This window comes from Ammospiza nelsoni, chromosome 1, assembly GCF_027579445.1.
Source record: "Ammospiza nelsoni isolate bAmmNel1 chromosome 1, bAmmNel1.pri, whole genome shotgun sequence".
NCBI lineage: Eukaryota > Metazoa > Chordata > Aves > Passeriformes > Passerellidae > Ammospiza > Ammospiza nelsoni.
Window position 1 is genome coordinate 79,938,627 of NC_080633.1, and position 14,304 is coordinate 79,952,930.

The window sequence follows — 14,304 nt, forward strand, 5'->3', positions numbered from 1 at the left end:
TTTTCTGACTGAGAACATGAATCAGTAGCATCCAAACACAGACAAATACAATTTTTTTTCATTTTTAAATCTGTTTTCCAATTCACTGAGAGTTTCTTAATAACTTTTGTTACTGAATATGTTTTTTCAGCAAGTTATCACTCTTGGTAATTTAGTCTCATATGACATTCTCATAGTAAGTTAGGACCAGACAGACTGAGCTGCACTATTTTAAAAGCTTTGATACTACTTTTCCACCCCTCCCAGAAGAGCTGTTGCCTTGTCAGATTAAAAAAGGGGGGTTTATCAATGTAAAGGTATTATTAATTGACCTGTGTTAGCCTTTTCTCCTTTTGAACCTGTTCAAGTTTAATGATCTACTTGTTTCAATATTTTTCCTGGGAACTGTGTTAAAACTAGCTGACCTATAATCCTCCCTCAGCTAGTCTTTTTCCACTTTTGAGAAATAGATGTTGAGTTTCAGGCCTCCAGAATCTCATCCAATCTCCTGATGTTTGGAAACAATGGCAGCTTTCTTAGTATTCCAGAGTGAATTTCTTTAGGCCCAGTTGATTTGAACTTCCCCAGTTTTTCTAACTTTTTCCTACTAATTGATTTAGACCTTTGACCACTGCTAATAAATGTATTAACTACCAAATCACTTAGTTCTTAACACTAAATATTCTCATCTAGTGATCCACACATGACACTACCAATTACAGTATTAATGCACTAAGTTATCAGGACGGTATGACTGCACTTGCAGACTGGGAACATGGACAGAACCCAAGAAAATGACCTATTAAAACACAGTTCCTCACAACCTGAAAGGCACATGTTGGTCTACATACAAAGTACACTCTAATGTGTCAGCTTGAAGCAAGTGAGGTCTAGCCTTCCTGACACAACATCCATTCCCTCAAACCTGCACCACAATCTCACCCTCTGACTTACACTTACCCAGATTATGACATTGTTGTATTATGCAGGTTTTGCCATTTCTGTCAGCACAATGAATAGCTAACAGGTTTTTTTCCACCCTGATAGCATGTACTTGAATTCTCCTATATAAATTCTGCAAGTCTGTAGAAAAGAGTAAGTCTACAATGTAGAAGGGAGGACATGCCAGATGTGTAACTGGGTGCACATTCTGCTCTTCTGGGGAGAAAGCACTGGGTCAAGTGCAGCCTTGTAAGCAAGGGGAAGATGGCTCCAGCTTTGGAACAACCTCTCCTACTGCAAAGGTGACACCTGCAGATCACAGTATGGGGGCACACAAAAGGGACTACAAAAGAAACTGGGAGTTCCTAAATTGATAAGACACCAGCAGATTTTTAACACTCAGGGAGAAGGCCTGGGTAAGCCTCAAGAGCACAAAAACCAGCAGCTTCTGAGGGAAGCAGATGGGTCCAACAGACTGCAGATAGAAACTATACATGGACAAATAAATTGTCTGCAAGAACACAGAAGCAGTTGATTTTTTTTTTTCAAATTCCTTTTTTATTTTTATTTTGTCTTAAGAAAATTATTCTAGGTTCCTTCTCTACCTTAAAAAGTAATTCTTCCAAGTATGGTGTAACAAAACACACCTTTTTAGGGTTCTTATACATGTAGCCCTCTTCAGAGAGTTTTAATGAAGGAGAATGCTTAAGCAGCACCAATTGAAAATTCCTCTTGACTTGGCATCCCATTATTTACAGCAGCAACAGCTAGAACAGAACATGCCATGTCAAACACAAAGACGTCCTCCTGCTTGGTGCCGGTCAGGGTGCAAGTACACAAGCTGGTGAAACTCACAGGAGGAAATTTGCCAGCAGTACTCTCCCTTTCCTTCTGCTCTGACTCAAGGGAAAATATAAGCATTAGGAAATAGAGAGCCTGTTCTTCTTCCAGGGGTGCTGCCTTCAGGGTTTGTTGGCATGTTCATGTTCCCACCACCTCCCTGTCTGAGTGGATCACAATCCACATCTTTCCCTTCAACAGGCTAGAAAAGCATCAGCAAAGGTGTGGAAAAGAGACAGAATTTGGGTCACTTGGGGCACTTGAAAAGGTCAGATAGGTAGATCTGTAGATAAATGCTTGATTTAGGACTAGTTTCTTGGACATATTTTTGACTGTAACTAAACATGATCACAAGACAACCTGCTTCAGCCTGCTGTCTTAGCTATGTTTTCATATCCATATGGCACTACATGGAGTGCCAGGATACCCTTCCTGAGCAGTATTTTGGGATAGTCAGAGCTCAAGCACCAAGCTAAAAGATTTGCCAGTGAAAACACAAAGCAGCTTAAGGTACTCCTGAGGGCTGAAGTATCTCTACACCACTGTACATATATGAACACATAGCTATAGATCCAAGAACATACACCATGATCAGAACAGCAGAAAACATTGCACTGAAAAGGCTTAATGAGCATACTGAAACCAATTGGATCAGGTTTGAAGCTTGGTAGGGATTTTGACCTATGTACAGCAAAGCATTCACTCTACACAGTGAGTAGGTGGGAGTGATTGTAGCAGTAAGTAATCCAACAGCTGTATGTTAGGTGATTAATAAAGGAGGTTTGTCTGGCAAACATGCAGCTGGAGTTCTGCATGACACAGACATTCTCATAAATATTACTCTGCCTCCACCTACTCATATGTCCCTGCCCTGTAAAAAAGTGGTCACATTTTCCTTTCCATGTTGCTTTCCCCACATACAGCTGTCTCTTTTATTTCAGTCAGCATTCTCTTCCCCCTGTCTTCCATGGTTTTTCTACACTGTAATTTGCTATCTGCTTTTGCCCTTTCTGCACCTATTACACATCAAGTTGACAAGTAAATTATTTGCAGGTTTTCTTTAAACCTCTGTTTGTCTTCTGGCTCTTCTGCTTCCTCCTAGTCCTGAGGCTTGATATACAAAACTTCAATGCCACAAAGCAGAACTGGCACAAGAGTTAAGGAAGAAGCAATACTGAATGTTTTTGTGTACTCTCTGTGCGTATTTCATAAAAATTCATTAAGCATAAGGTTTTACTACCTAGTATGCAAGAGAATCTTTGCAAGTATTTGTCTAAATTCCTGCAGTGTTCCAGTCTAACCTCTTCACATGACAAGCTACATATTTTTACGTATTTTATATAAATGTATGTGTGTGTGTGCATGTGCGTGCGTGTGTGTGTGTGTGAAAATAAAAGAGCAGTAATGTTGCTCTGGCAGGAAGAATTTAAATGGAAATACTGTTAGAATTTTTGCTATGGAGACAGTATCCCATCTACATAATAAACATGCTTACACCCAGCTCATCAACAATAAATCTAAGAGAAAATCACAGTAACTGAATGGGAAAATCATGTGTTCACTGCTTCAGGCAACAAAACACAAATAACACAGACTGAAGACGAGGTTTACCACTTCATTTTACTCTCAGGTAAAGCACCTACTGTGACCTGCTGACCTATATAGTTTTTCCTAGGGCAGAAGAGACAGGAGAAGATCATGCTTCCTTAATCATGTTTAATAAACATAAAAATAAATCAGATGTGGTTTATTGAAAAGGCAATTGCAATCTCAAAACTAAGAGTTTTTATCCTCAAAGCATTCCAAAGGGCTCAAAAGAAATCCTATGAGACAATGTGTTAACATTCAGATTGAGCTCCATTCAATTTTCAGGCCTCAGGCTGGGCAAGTACTGCAGGTGAATCTGTACATTAAAATCTGGAAAAGTAATACACGAACCTTCTCTCAGCTACATGTTCATGTATGATTCTCTGAAAGTTCACACATATTATAGCATTTAATTCATCATAAAATCCCACTTGATAGAGGTGTGCTCTAGAAATACAAAATAGAATATGCTTTCTTCTTCCAAATCCCAGTCTACCAAGAAAAGACAGCTGGCTATGTTAATGTACTACCTATACCTTTATTTTAAGATAAACTTTTCCAGTACTTTCTTAAGAATCTAAATTTTAGCTTCAGTTTCAGTCAGGGCTAGCAGTGGTTCAAAAAAGTTAGAAATTTCTTTTTAGAGAGGTATTCCTCTAAAATCCATGATGTTCATCTTCTTCCCGTTTCTGCCAAAATACAGAACATTTGTTTCAAACACATGTGTTTAAACAAACACAGGTTTAAACATATGTGTTTTTTGTAGCTTTAACTTGCATACAAACAAAGCTAGTGGACCATAACACTCACTTTATTGTGAGAGCATGCAATATAAATAACTATTTAGTTATTTATATTAGTTGGAAATATTACCAAACAGCTATATTCTGTTCTTTTACTGAATACTACTTTAGTATCATGGAAATTAACAAATTATTTTTCTTACTAACCCATCCCACCCAAACACACTGACATACCATAAAAGGATGAGAGTGCCTCAGATGGCATTATTTCTTTTAATTTTTCCTTCCTTTCCAGATGTGCACTCTTCCCCTTCATCTTCAAGATAAAATGCAACTGAGTACAGAAACTATCCTGATCTGCCACAACTTTATCTCAACCATTACTCACATGGAAGGAGGAATTTCCAATCTGCACTTACCAAGACGAGTAAGTGCTAAGGCAGATTCAGCACAGTTCAGTAGAGTATGCAAAGCCTTGAAATAGAACATCAAGTACTTGACTGATGTCTATATTGCACTGACAGCAGACAACTACCAGGTTTTTGCATTCCTTTAATTCAAGACCACACAGAAACTTTACATTTGCTAATGTAGAGCAACCAACCACTGCCTGAAAACACTTTGGGAACCTTCTATTCACTTCTCCTAGTCCTAGCGGGACCCCTTTCATATTACTTTGCAATTTGAGAGTTGTCATTCAGTCTCATTATGGGCCACAGTAACACAACAGACTATAGCAAACTTCTGTGATGCTGCCAAGTGTGAGCAAGATAAAAAACTTTTACCTTTTCTATTGTCTTGTTTCTTTTTTAAACTCTCACCTACTTCAGTGGCTTTGCCCACATCTCAAATCATCCAAGGGTTATGTGTGTATCAGATGAAGACCTCAAAACTTGCTAATTTATCGTCAGGAGAAGCAAAGCTGTTTTTCTTTTTTATTGTATTATTACTATTTGTAGGTGTTTCAAACAACAGACCCAGAAGTCAGTGTGCAGGGCCTTTGACTGAGCATTGTTGTTCATCACCATACAGATGGTAAGAGCATGGGTTTAACTTTAGCTCAAATCACTCTATACTTCAAATACTTGACTTGTATCTACAGAATATCAGAATAACTCGGGTTGGAAAAAACTTCTACAACCATCAAGTCCGTTAACCTAGCACTGCCAAGCCCACCACTAAAGCATGTGTCTCAGTGTCTCATCTACATGTCTTTTAAGTATCTTCAGGAATGGTGCCTCCAATCCTGTTCCAGTGCTTAAAAACCCCTTTAGTGGGGAAATTTTCCCTAATATCTAATCTAAATCTCCTCTGGCACAACTTGAGGACTTATCTTCTTGCCCTATCCTATTATCTGGGTAAAGAATCCAACTCCTACTTTGATACACCCTCCTATCAGGTAGTTGCAGGAGTGATAAGGTCCCCCCTGAGATTCCTTTATTCCAGGCTAAACAGCCCTAGCTCTCTCAGCTAATCCCATAGGACTTCTGCTCTAGATCCACACAGCAAGATCGAGCGATGATGCAAGTTAAAAAAATTCACTTAATGTTAAGAGAAGCTGAAGTTTCTCAAGTGACCAAAGGCCTCCCCTGCTCCCAACGAAAGCCTTGATGCAGCAGGAGGCGTTTCCCACGCGTGTTTTTGGGAGCAGAGCTCTCCAGGAGGGCACGGCTGCCGTACGGGGTGGCCGTACCTGTTTGACCTCAGCCTGCAGGTGCCGCAGCTGCACGCACTGCTCCAGGTGCTTGCGGTGCTGCTCGGCCGCCACGTCCAGCTCCTGCTGCTTCTCGTGCAGGAACTCCAGCAGGTCCTGCACGCGCGTGGCCATGTCCACGTCCCTGTCGCACAGCAGCTCCACACCTGCAGCAGGGATGGTCGGACAGGAATCACTCACAAAGCTTCCGAGACAAACTGCTCCACACCTCATTTCCTAGCTCCTTCTCCAAGTTCAGCCTAATTCTTTGGAGGATTTACTTACATGAATATAGGGGTTTGCACTCTTAAGAAGTGCAACATGGGGGTGTTTTTAAAGTCTGATACTTATCCCGTGCAATCATATACAGTGAAATATACCAAATGAAGGGGCATAAGGAAAAAGGAAGACATTACTTGAAAGCTGACAATCTTTGCTTGATTGCATTGATCTGACTACCTATAAAACTAACATTCCCTTATTTACTCTAATTTTACAGACATTCTGAGTGAAATCCCTTTCTCTAAAAACTAAACACCTTCAAGTGCTACCGACTCTGATGACATTTATGTGCCAGTATGTTCTTATGAACACCACTGAATGATTTGAGCATAAAGGAGTCCACATGTCCCCAGTTTACAGTTAACCAGCATCCCTGTTATTTTCACACATCCCGTGGAGAGACAACTGGATGATTCTTAGAAAGCCTGGAATAGCACAAAGGAGCCATCTTACCAGATGCCTGCACTTCATTGACATACTGCAGCAGATCCTGCCCTTGGTGGATGACATCAAAGGTCAAGTTATTCATGGTCAGGGCTTTGTCTGCATGATGCTGTAGTCTCTGTTCTGCTATTGTAAGATCTTCAGTGTCAAAGTCATTCATCTGCTGAGAGAGCTCATCATTCCAAGACTCAAGGTCTGAAATAATCTGGGGGAAAAAGGAAGGAGACCATGTTCAATTATCCATTACACAACAGAAAGCAGTTTGTTTCCAATGTTGCACTGATGATTGAGGTAGGGAACTCAGGATGTTCATTGTTGATCGACATCGCTGATCAAATTAGACATAGTTCAGACACAGGCTATCTTAGCATGGATTTTAGACTTTGGCAAACAATCCAAAAGAACCTCTATGAGAACTGCTACAGCTCTTCAACCTGTGCATGCAACAGTATGGGTACGTGCCTCTGCCTTATTGAAGGTATTCCATCAACGCTTCACTTGTGAAACAGATAAAGTTAACAAGTTTTTATCTCCCCTCTTACAGGAAAATGTGGATCTGAAACACCTTTTTAATTCTTCAGAATGCATCAAGTAATAATTCACACATCAACAGCCAGCTGATCTTATAATTATGCCAATCTTGAGCCCTTTTCCAAGAAAGCCAGCTCTACCTTTCTGTGGCAGGAAGCATCAGGCCACATGCACCTTTGAGCTCTGCCAGGCAACTGAGAAGCACCACAAAAGGCTGGGTACTCAGTGAATCCAGCAAAAACAAAAAGCATGCTTTATTACAACATTACTGCAACGTCAGAACTAAATATCAGAATCTGATATTCTTCAGCTACAGTTCAGTTTTCACATTTTAATTCTGGATTTTATTTTTCACTGCAGGATGTCCTAAGAAGTGTAGCTAAAAAATTTTCGGTTTTTTTAACACACGTATCACAACAGCAAATTTTCCTTGTCTATTTTCCGAATCATACTGCAAGCCTATCTGAAATATAAAATATTCCTTTTAATTAGGGTACAAACTGGTTTTAAGGCTAACACGTAGTGCTTGCAATCCTCATTATCGAAGTTGGCTGAGTTTGTACAGATTTGATGCATCAGTTACTTCTGAAAAGTCTAACACATTAATCCCTCAAGCCAATAATCATTTTTTTTCCAAAATTTTCAGCACAATTTTAGCATCAACTACTGCAGTTCATTGGGAAAGCAAAATTATAGGTATCAAAAAACAAGTATGGCTTAGTTCCAGTGTTTTACAATTTCAGGAGTAGGGCAAACTTATGTGAATGGTGCTAAATGAGCAGAAAGTACCTATTTATGCAGCAAGACAACAAAAAGAGGACCTGACTTAATGGGCATTAGCAATTAAGTATCTAAGTGCAAAAATATTTAACCAAAGTCATTTGTCGTCAGCAAAAGAAAGATGCCCCTACCCCTTTTCAAGTGGCTGTAATAGCTCCCAAGTTAGAGAGACAGCTAAATGACAAGAGAAATTCCAGTAAAATAGGTCTTCTAGAAAAAAAAAAAGGCAGAACTGGGGAGATTAGAAAAGTTAAATCATTTGTATAAAGTTTCTGTAGTTTTCTACAATCTCTCATGAAGGTTTTTTTCCATTCCGCTCACATGATGCCATAAAAAAATGGACACATCAAGCAATTAATATTAAAATTGTGGCACCAGTGAGTTACTTCCTGTTTTAAAGGTGTTCTGCAAAAAAATTCCACTTGAATCACTAAGTATTTGAGTTTTACATCATGTCATGATGGGAGATATCAAACAATTAAGGTAGTTATTTGCAATCCCTAAACCTGCTCAGCCACCTCTGCTGAAGTAAAAACATGCAGGCTTCCCGTCACACAAAATCCTTAACAAGTTCCCTTCATTTCCTTTTTACTTGGCCCATGCCCAGCATGTCTCATCACCCTCCTCTGTTCTTCACTTTCTTTTAATTGATCTGAAATTTTAAAAAAACTTCAGGTTTTCCTGACAGTCCAGCCAGAGAAATTGCTTACTTTCAGCTACCTCACTTTTCTGCTCCTGTGCATCTCAGCTGAAACTCTGTGTTCATTTATTATTAAAAGCAGTGGAGGTCACCTAATGTTTGATTCTTCATTCACTGCACTAGGAATGTTTTAAGAAAACAGATTTACCATCTTATTTTCATCCAGGTCAGTTAACAACATTCAAAAGTTACCCTGAAGAAATATATGTAGTTGGACTCCGTCAAACAGAAATCTGAGCATTAAAAAAGGTTGCAAAAATCCACTATTAAAACACCATCTTTCTAAACACCATCACACAAAGGATTAAGATTCAGCATGGCACATTTATAACACTGTTTTAAAAGGAAAGCCAGTATATCTCCCTTCAGAACAGATGATAAACATTATCTCTTTTACTGGGAATTTAAGTGGGAATAAAGTAAAAAACACAGCAAGCTCACAATATGGCACGGCTGTGGCTGTGTCAGTATTGTTATAATCATGAAATACAGTGTAGCCACTAGCTCCTAAGATTGCCTTTACTTGATAGGAAAAACAACTAGTTTCAAGGGGTCAAAACTGTGTGTTGCCTTAGCCAAGAGGTTTCACTAATAATGCCTCCAAAGAACAGCCACAAACAGGCAGTAAGAATTATAGCTTTTCCCATGCTATTTCACACAACCAACCCCATGCTTAGGATCATGGCACACATACTGTTTAAAGCAGTCTGACACACTCTGAACAAGACCAATATCCTTTCCCCTTCAAAAGATCAGGATGCCCACAATTCAAATAAATAATGCCAGCATGTTTCCACACTGATTCAAAAGCTAAGAAGTCAATGACTATCACAGAGAGGTTTCCTAACAAGGGCAGTAATCCTCATGTTTTATCAGCAGTAATTAGGGGGTGCAAGGTGGTCTATTTCAGCCGTTGCACCCACGGCACAAATCTGAAGGCAGAGTTAATACAGAAATAGCACTCACTAATTCCTCTCTGCCCACACTCTTCAGTGCTTCCTCTAAAGTTTTGCTTTACATACAACACCTTCAAAGCAAGCAGGATCCCATTTTGCTTGTAAAGTTTTGTCAAGGCAATCAGCATTAAACAAACAGAACAAATGACTAATAGAATTCTAAAGTAACTGAATCACAAATTCATACTGCTCTCAGGAAATGGACAATCCAGCATAAACACAGACTAACAATTTACCATAGCATGTGTTCAAGAAGTTCCTGGTGCAGATTCTGAGCTGCCTGACATCACTACATTCTATTAAATGTAAAGGAAACACTGACAGGAAACAAAGTAGGGTATAATATGTAAGGGATGCTTTCACACTGAGTGGGAAAGAAATAAACAATCACAGGTCTCTTCTCAGAAGTCATTCATGGTACCAACTGAGTGCTCATCAAGACCCAGTAAATACTGCGCTTAGAAGAAAAAAGCATAAGCGAAAATGGGAAGGGGAGAGGAGTTAGGTCTCTGTGATAACCCAGCATTTTACATCCTCATCTTTTCAGCAGTGTCATTTAACAGGCATCTTGTAAGTATGGTCCAAAAATAGAATTGAGATAAAGCTGTAAGCTGAAAAGTGTGTGGTATGCTCTGTGTAGAGCCCTGGCATGTAAGTTACAGACAGGCAAAAATGCGCAGACACAGATGAGACAAACACATTTCAGAATGTGTACTTGCCAGCAGTGCTACCATCCCACTGGGTTCACACACACCTTCCTCATGCTTCTAATCACACTAGCAAGGGAATCTTCACCTACATTATTTTGCTCATTCTTGCCTTTAGTTAATACAGGCATTTACAAAGGAGTCCTTCAAACAGTTCACCAACAATGGCACTAAAAATCATGCTGAAGATAGAGAAGGTCAATTTTATATGCCAAGAGCAAGGGGCAAATTAGAGGCAGCACTGCAGTTATACCCATTTCAGAAGAGCATGAGTATCTGAAAAGTTGTAGGACAAAAGAAACCAAGTATTTTACCAGCAAAGAAACAAAGTATTTTATCAGCAAATTATAAGGGAAGAGAGTAAGGAGAAGAAGGGAATTTACCCTACCTGCAAATATCACCACTGTTCCCAGAAGAACAGCTGCATGGCTATAATCCTGCAGTGCTAGGGGAACCCTTTATCCCATTTTAGCCTGCGTAATTCTGCAGCAGTAAGAGAAGCTAGAAACACTACTTGCCTGGGAGAAAAGCTGTCCTCACAGGATGCTCCCCTGAATTAACTGCCCCTACAGCCAACTCTTAATTGACTGGACCAGTCACACAAAATCCTGGAGGAAGGAGAAGGTCAAAACAAGGTCTGCAAATTCCTAGCTGACATCTGGCTCCTCCTCATTATCAAGTTACTTCAGCAAAGCTTCTGCTTTCAAACAACTGACCTGGAACTAGTCCCCCCATTTGCTTCCTGGAAGTTTCCGAACAGACGTCTGCCTTCAGGGAGAGGGAAAAGAGAAGCGTGTTCTGCTGAGGAAGCAGAGAGGACATGGTACAGAGACAGCAAAACAATCAACATTTTGCTGAAGCCACTCTGCAGCCAGGGCAATTTTCTTCCTTGAAGGACTCTCCATCAATCAAAAATAGGCATGATTTCTATTTCCAAGCCATACAGACAAACTAACTGGTGCTTTGCTTTGCATAGCCCCCCTGAGGAGGGCTACAAAGATGGTGAAGGGTTTGGAGGGGAAGCTGTATGAGAAGCAGTTGAGGTCACTTGGTCTGTTCAGCCTGGAGAAGAGGAGACTGAGGGGAGACCTCATGGCAGTCTTCAACATCTTCATGAGGGGAAGTGGAAGGGCAGGTCCCAACATCTTCACTCTTGTGACCAGTGATAGGACTCAAGGAAACAACATGAAGCAGAGCTATAGAAGGTTTATGTAGGATATCAGGAAAAGGTTCTTCACCCAGAGGGTGGCTGGGCACTGGAACAGGCTCTCCAGGGAAGTGGTCACAGCAGCAGCCTGACAGAGGTCAAGAAGTGTTTGGACAACACTTCCAGGCACATAGTGTGACTCATGGGATGTCCTGTGCAGGGTCACAAGTTGGACTTGATGACCTGTGTGGGTCCCTTCCGACTCAGTATATTCTATTCTATGTTTCTATGAAGTTAGGGTTTGCAGCTTTCTGATGCAAAATCCTATGGGCATCATCAAGTAGCAGCACCAGAAGTACTCCAACCTATATAGATGCTGTCCTGAACTGAAAACTAGAACATATCTGCAAAGCTCCTGCAACCAGCCTTTTGCTGCTGTAGAATCCTGGCTTATGTAACCTACAACAGAGAGCAATCAACTTAATATGAACTTCACTCAAACCTTTATTCTAATTCTTCCATTAATTTTCTTGGTATGCACTGCCCCACACAGCTGCCACTCCTTCAAAAAAAGTGTTCTGAGAATATCTCACAGACATCAAGCACTGTTGATCACTCCTGCAAGGATTGTAAGCATATGTGAGATGGCTAGTCTCACATGATTAAAGAAGAAAAGCTACTTTCACATAGTCAAAGTAGAAAACTCTCTGCAGACCAGAGAGTTGAATTGAAAAATTGAAAAAATACCCCTTCTTAGTCTTCCTCTACAGCAGAGTTGTTATTACTGTGGAGCACACACTCACTTCCTCTGTGGTAAGGATCAAGGAACTGTGTCTGTCTATTTCTGCACTGCCCCTACGAGTGTGCTTAGCTAAACCAGACTTCAGCCATGACATGAAATCCTGATTTTCAGAAGGGGAAGAAATACCAAAACCAAAACACTAAAAACCCAGGACGCTATCACTAAAAACCTGAGAAGCTTTCTGCTGACTGCCTCTTTTACCTTGACATTCATAACCAACTGTGGCAGCTTTTACTACACACAAGCAAAGGGACAAACTTATCATTTAACTCCTGGTTTACAGAATTTTTGAGGTAAGTTGTTATACACTCAACAAGATCATTTAACAATGAATAACCCTGAACCTTATAAGGCACCAACTTGTTTCACTCACTGTGTACAGCACTAGTAATTTTATGAAGTCTTATGAATTTAGCTGAAGTTCGTGGGTTTTTTTTATGTTAGCAACTCTGCTAACTGAAGTTCCCTGTGGAGTTTCATGTCTGTTTGTGTACATGCTCCTGCACACAAACTGAAACTTTTCAACTGATAAGCTGTAACCCCTCTTCAAAGTTTGGACAGGCTCAAAATTTCTTGAAGTTTTGCCAGGGTGAAGAACTACACTGCTATTGAATTATTTTTGGAGGTGGAAAAGAATTTTATTTTTAAAAAATGACAGCCCATAGAACATTCTCAGTAATTAAGATAGAATTTCAAATACCACTTGCAGCTGCCAACTGAAAACTGCTGATTTGGTAAAGGAAGAGAAGAGGGTTGTTGATACAAAGCATCAGTTTAGAGGGTTTGTACAAAACCATCTTGCAAGTCCTACTCATATTAACTGCAGGCATACTAGTTATATCAAGGTAGTTTGATATTCAAGCTAAACTTAGCAGATGAAGTAACTGATGCTTTATGATTTTACCTAACATTTGTTTAAAGATGCACCAAGAGCCAATCGAAAAGCTCAGCTCTGCTGAGCACTGAGCTCTTCTGACACTTTCACACACAGGACAAAAGCCTCAGTTCAGGTAAGAATTAAGTCTTTTAGCCATTTGATCCAGATGCCAATGCAACTACACAATGTCAGCATAAACATTCCTAGACAAGAGGAGAAATGCGTGCACTGAAGTCTGAGAGCAAGCACTCACATCTATTGCGTCTCTTTCAAATATGCGGAGCTGCAGAAACAGCTCCAGTTTGATCTTGCGTTCTTGGAAAAGCTCCTCCATCTGAGACTGGGCCTCATCCAGCTGCTGCAGGACTGTCTCTATGTGGTTGATCGAGCTGTTATGGGGGGTCTTGTTACTAGAAATGGCAGAATCCCTATTCAAAGCAGAGAGAGGGGAGGAGGAAGAAAAAAGAGCATTATTGGAAAAAAAATCCCATACAATTTTGACATTATATATATGACCACAAGATATAAGCCTGCTTCAGATGAAGTGGTTGCAAACCATATTGTGTGAAAGTTAAGTTGGTACATCTTTGTAAATAAGAAGTCTATGTTCTAGTACTCAGCAAAACCATTAGGAAATTAATTACCTTCATTTTTTTGCCGAATTCAACACATAATGACATTCTATTTACAGGAAGGATAAAATTTAAAACCAGAGACAATGCTGCCATTGTGGAAAGGAAGTAGCATATGATAACTATTTACTTTCCTGAATCTTCCCGGCAAGGAAAGAAAATCAAAATTAGTTCCTTAAAAAAATTACTTAATTGTTTACCTGAGTATGAAACTGCAAATTCAGATTTGTTAATCTCCTGTAGGAAAGGAGACATGTACCAGAGCAGCTGGGAATCAATTTTATTTATTCAGATCATTTTGGAATTAAATGGACCACAAACTTGGCTTTCACTACAATGAAGTTACTTGTCAGTATGCAAAACAAATTCAAGTGTTTCTTTATAAAAAGGCTGCTGCTCAGAACTCAAAATGCAGTGGAGCCCTGCATGTCAGACTACAAAAACACATAACTGCTTCTATCAAAAAGGTAGCTTATGTCAACAAAATCTCCTTCTTGTGGCAGCAGTGTTTATAAGCTGAGCTTCCTGTAAACAGAGGTTTAGAGACCTTCAGTACAGCATGAGAGATCCCTGTAGTCCTAATATTTACAAGTTTTATTTACAGGTCATATCTTCTACTCATCATCTCTACCCTCAAAATAGAAAGAACCTCACAGAACATC

At 39.9% G+C, this 14,304-nt stretch overlaps 1 protein-coding gene across 1 annotated transcript in view; it reads right to left on the reverse strand.

Annotated features, from left to right (window-relative positions):
* TRIO (trio Rho guanine nucleotide exchange factor) overlaps nucleotides 1-14,304 on the reverse strand; it is a 248,319-nt gene that overhangs the window by 108,788 nt on the left and 125,227 nt on the right. Inside the window, exons 13-15 of the mRNA XM_059485968.1 lie at nucleotides 13,264-13,438; nucleotides 6,520-6,715; nucleotides 5,785-5,951 (exon numbers count right to left, since the gene is read on the reverse strand). Of these exons, the coding sequence (XP_059341951.1) occupies nucleotides 5,785-5,951; nucleotides 6,520-6,715; nucleotides 13,264-13,438 (538 nt within the window). The remainder of the gene's footprint in view (nucleotides 1-5,784; nucleotides 5,952-6,519; nucleotides 6,716-13,263; nucleotides 13,439-14,304) is intronic.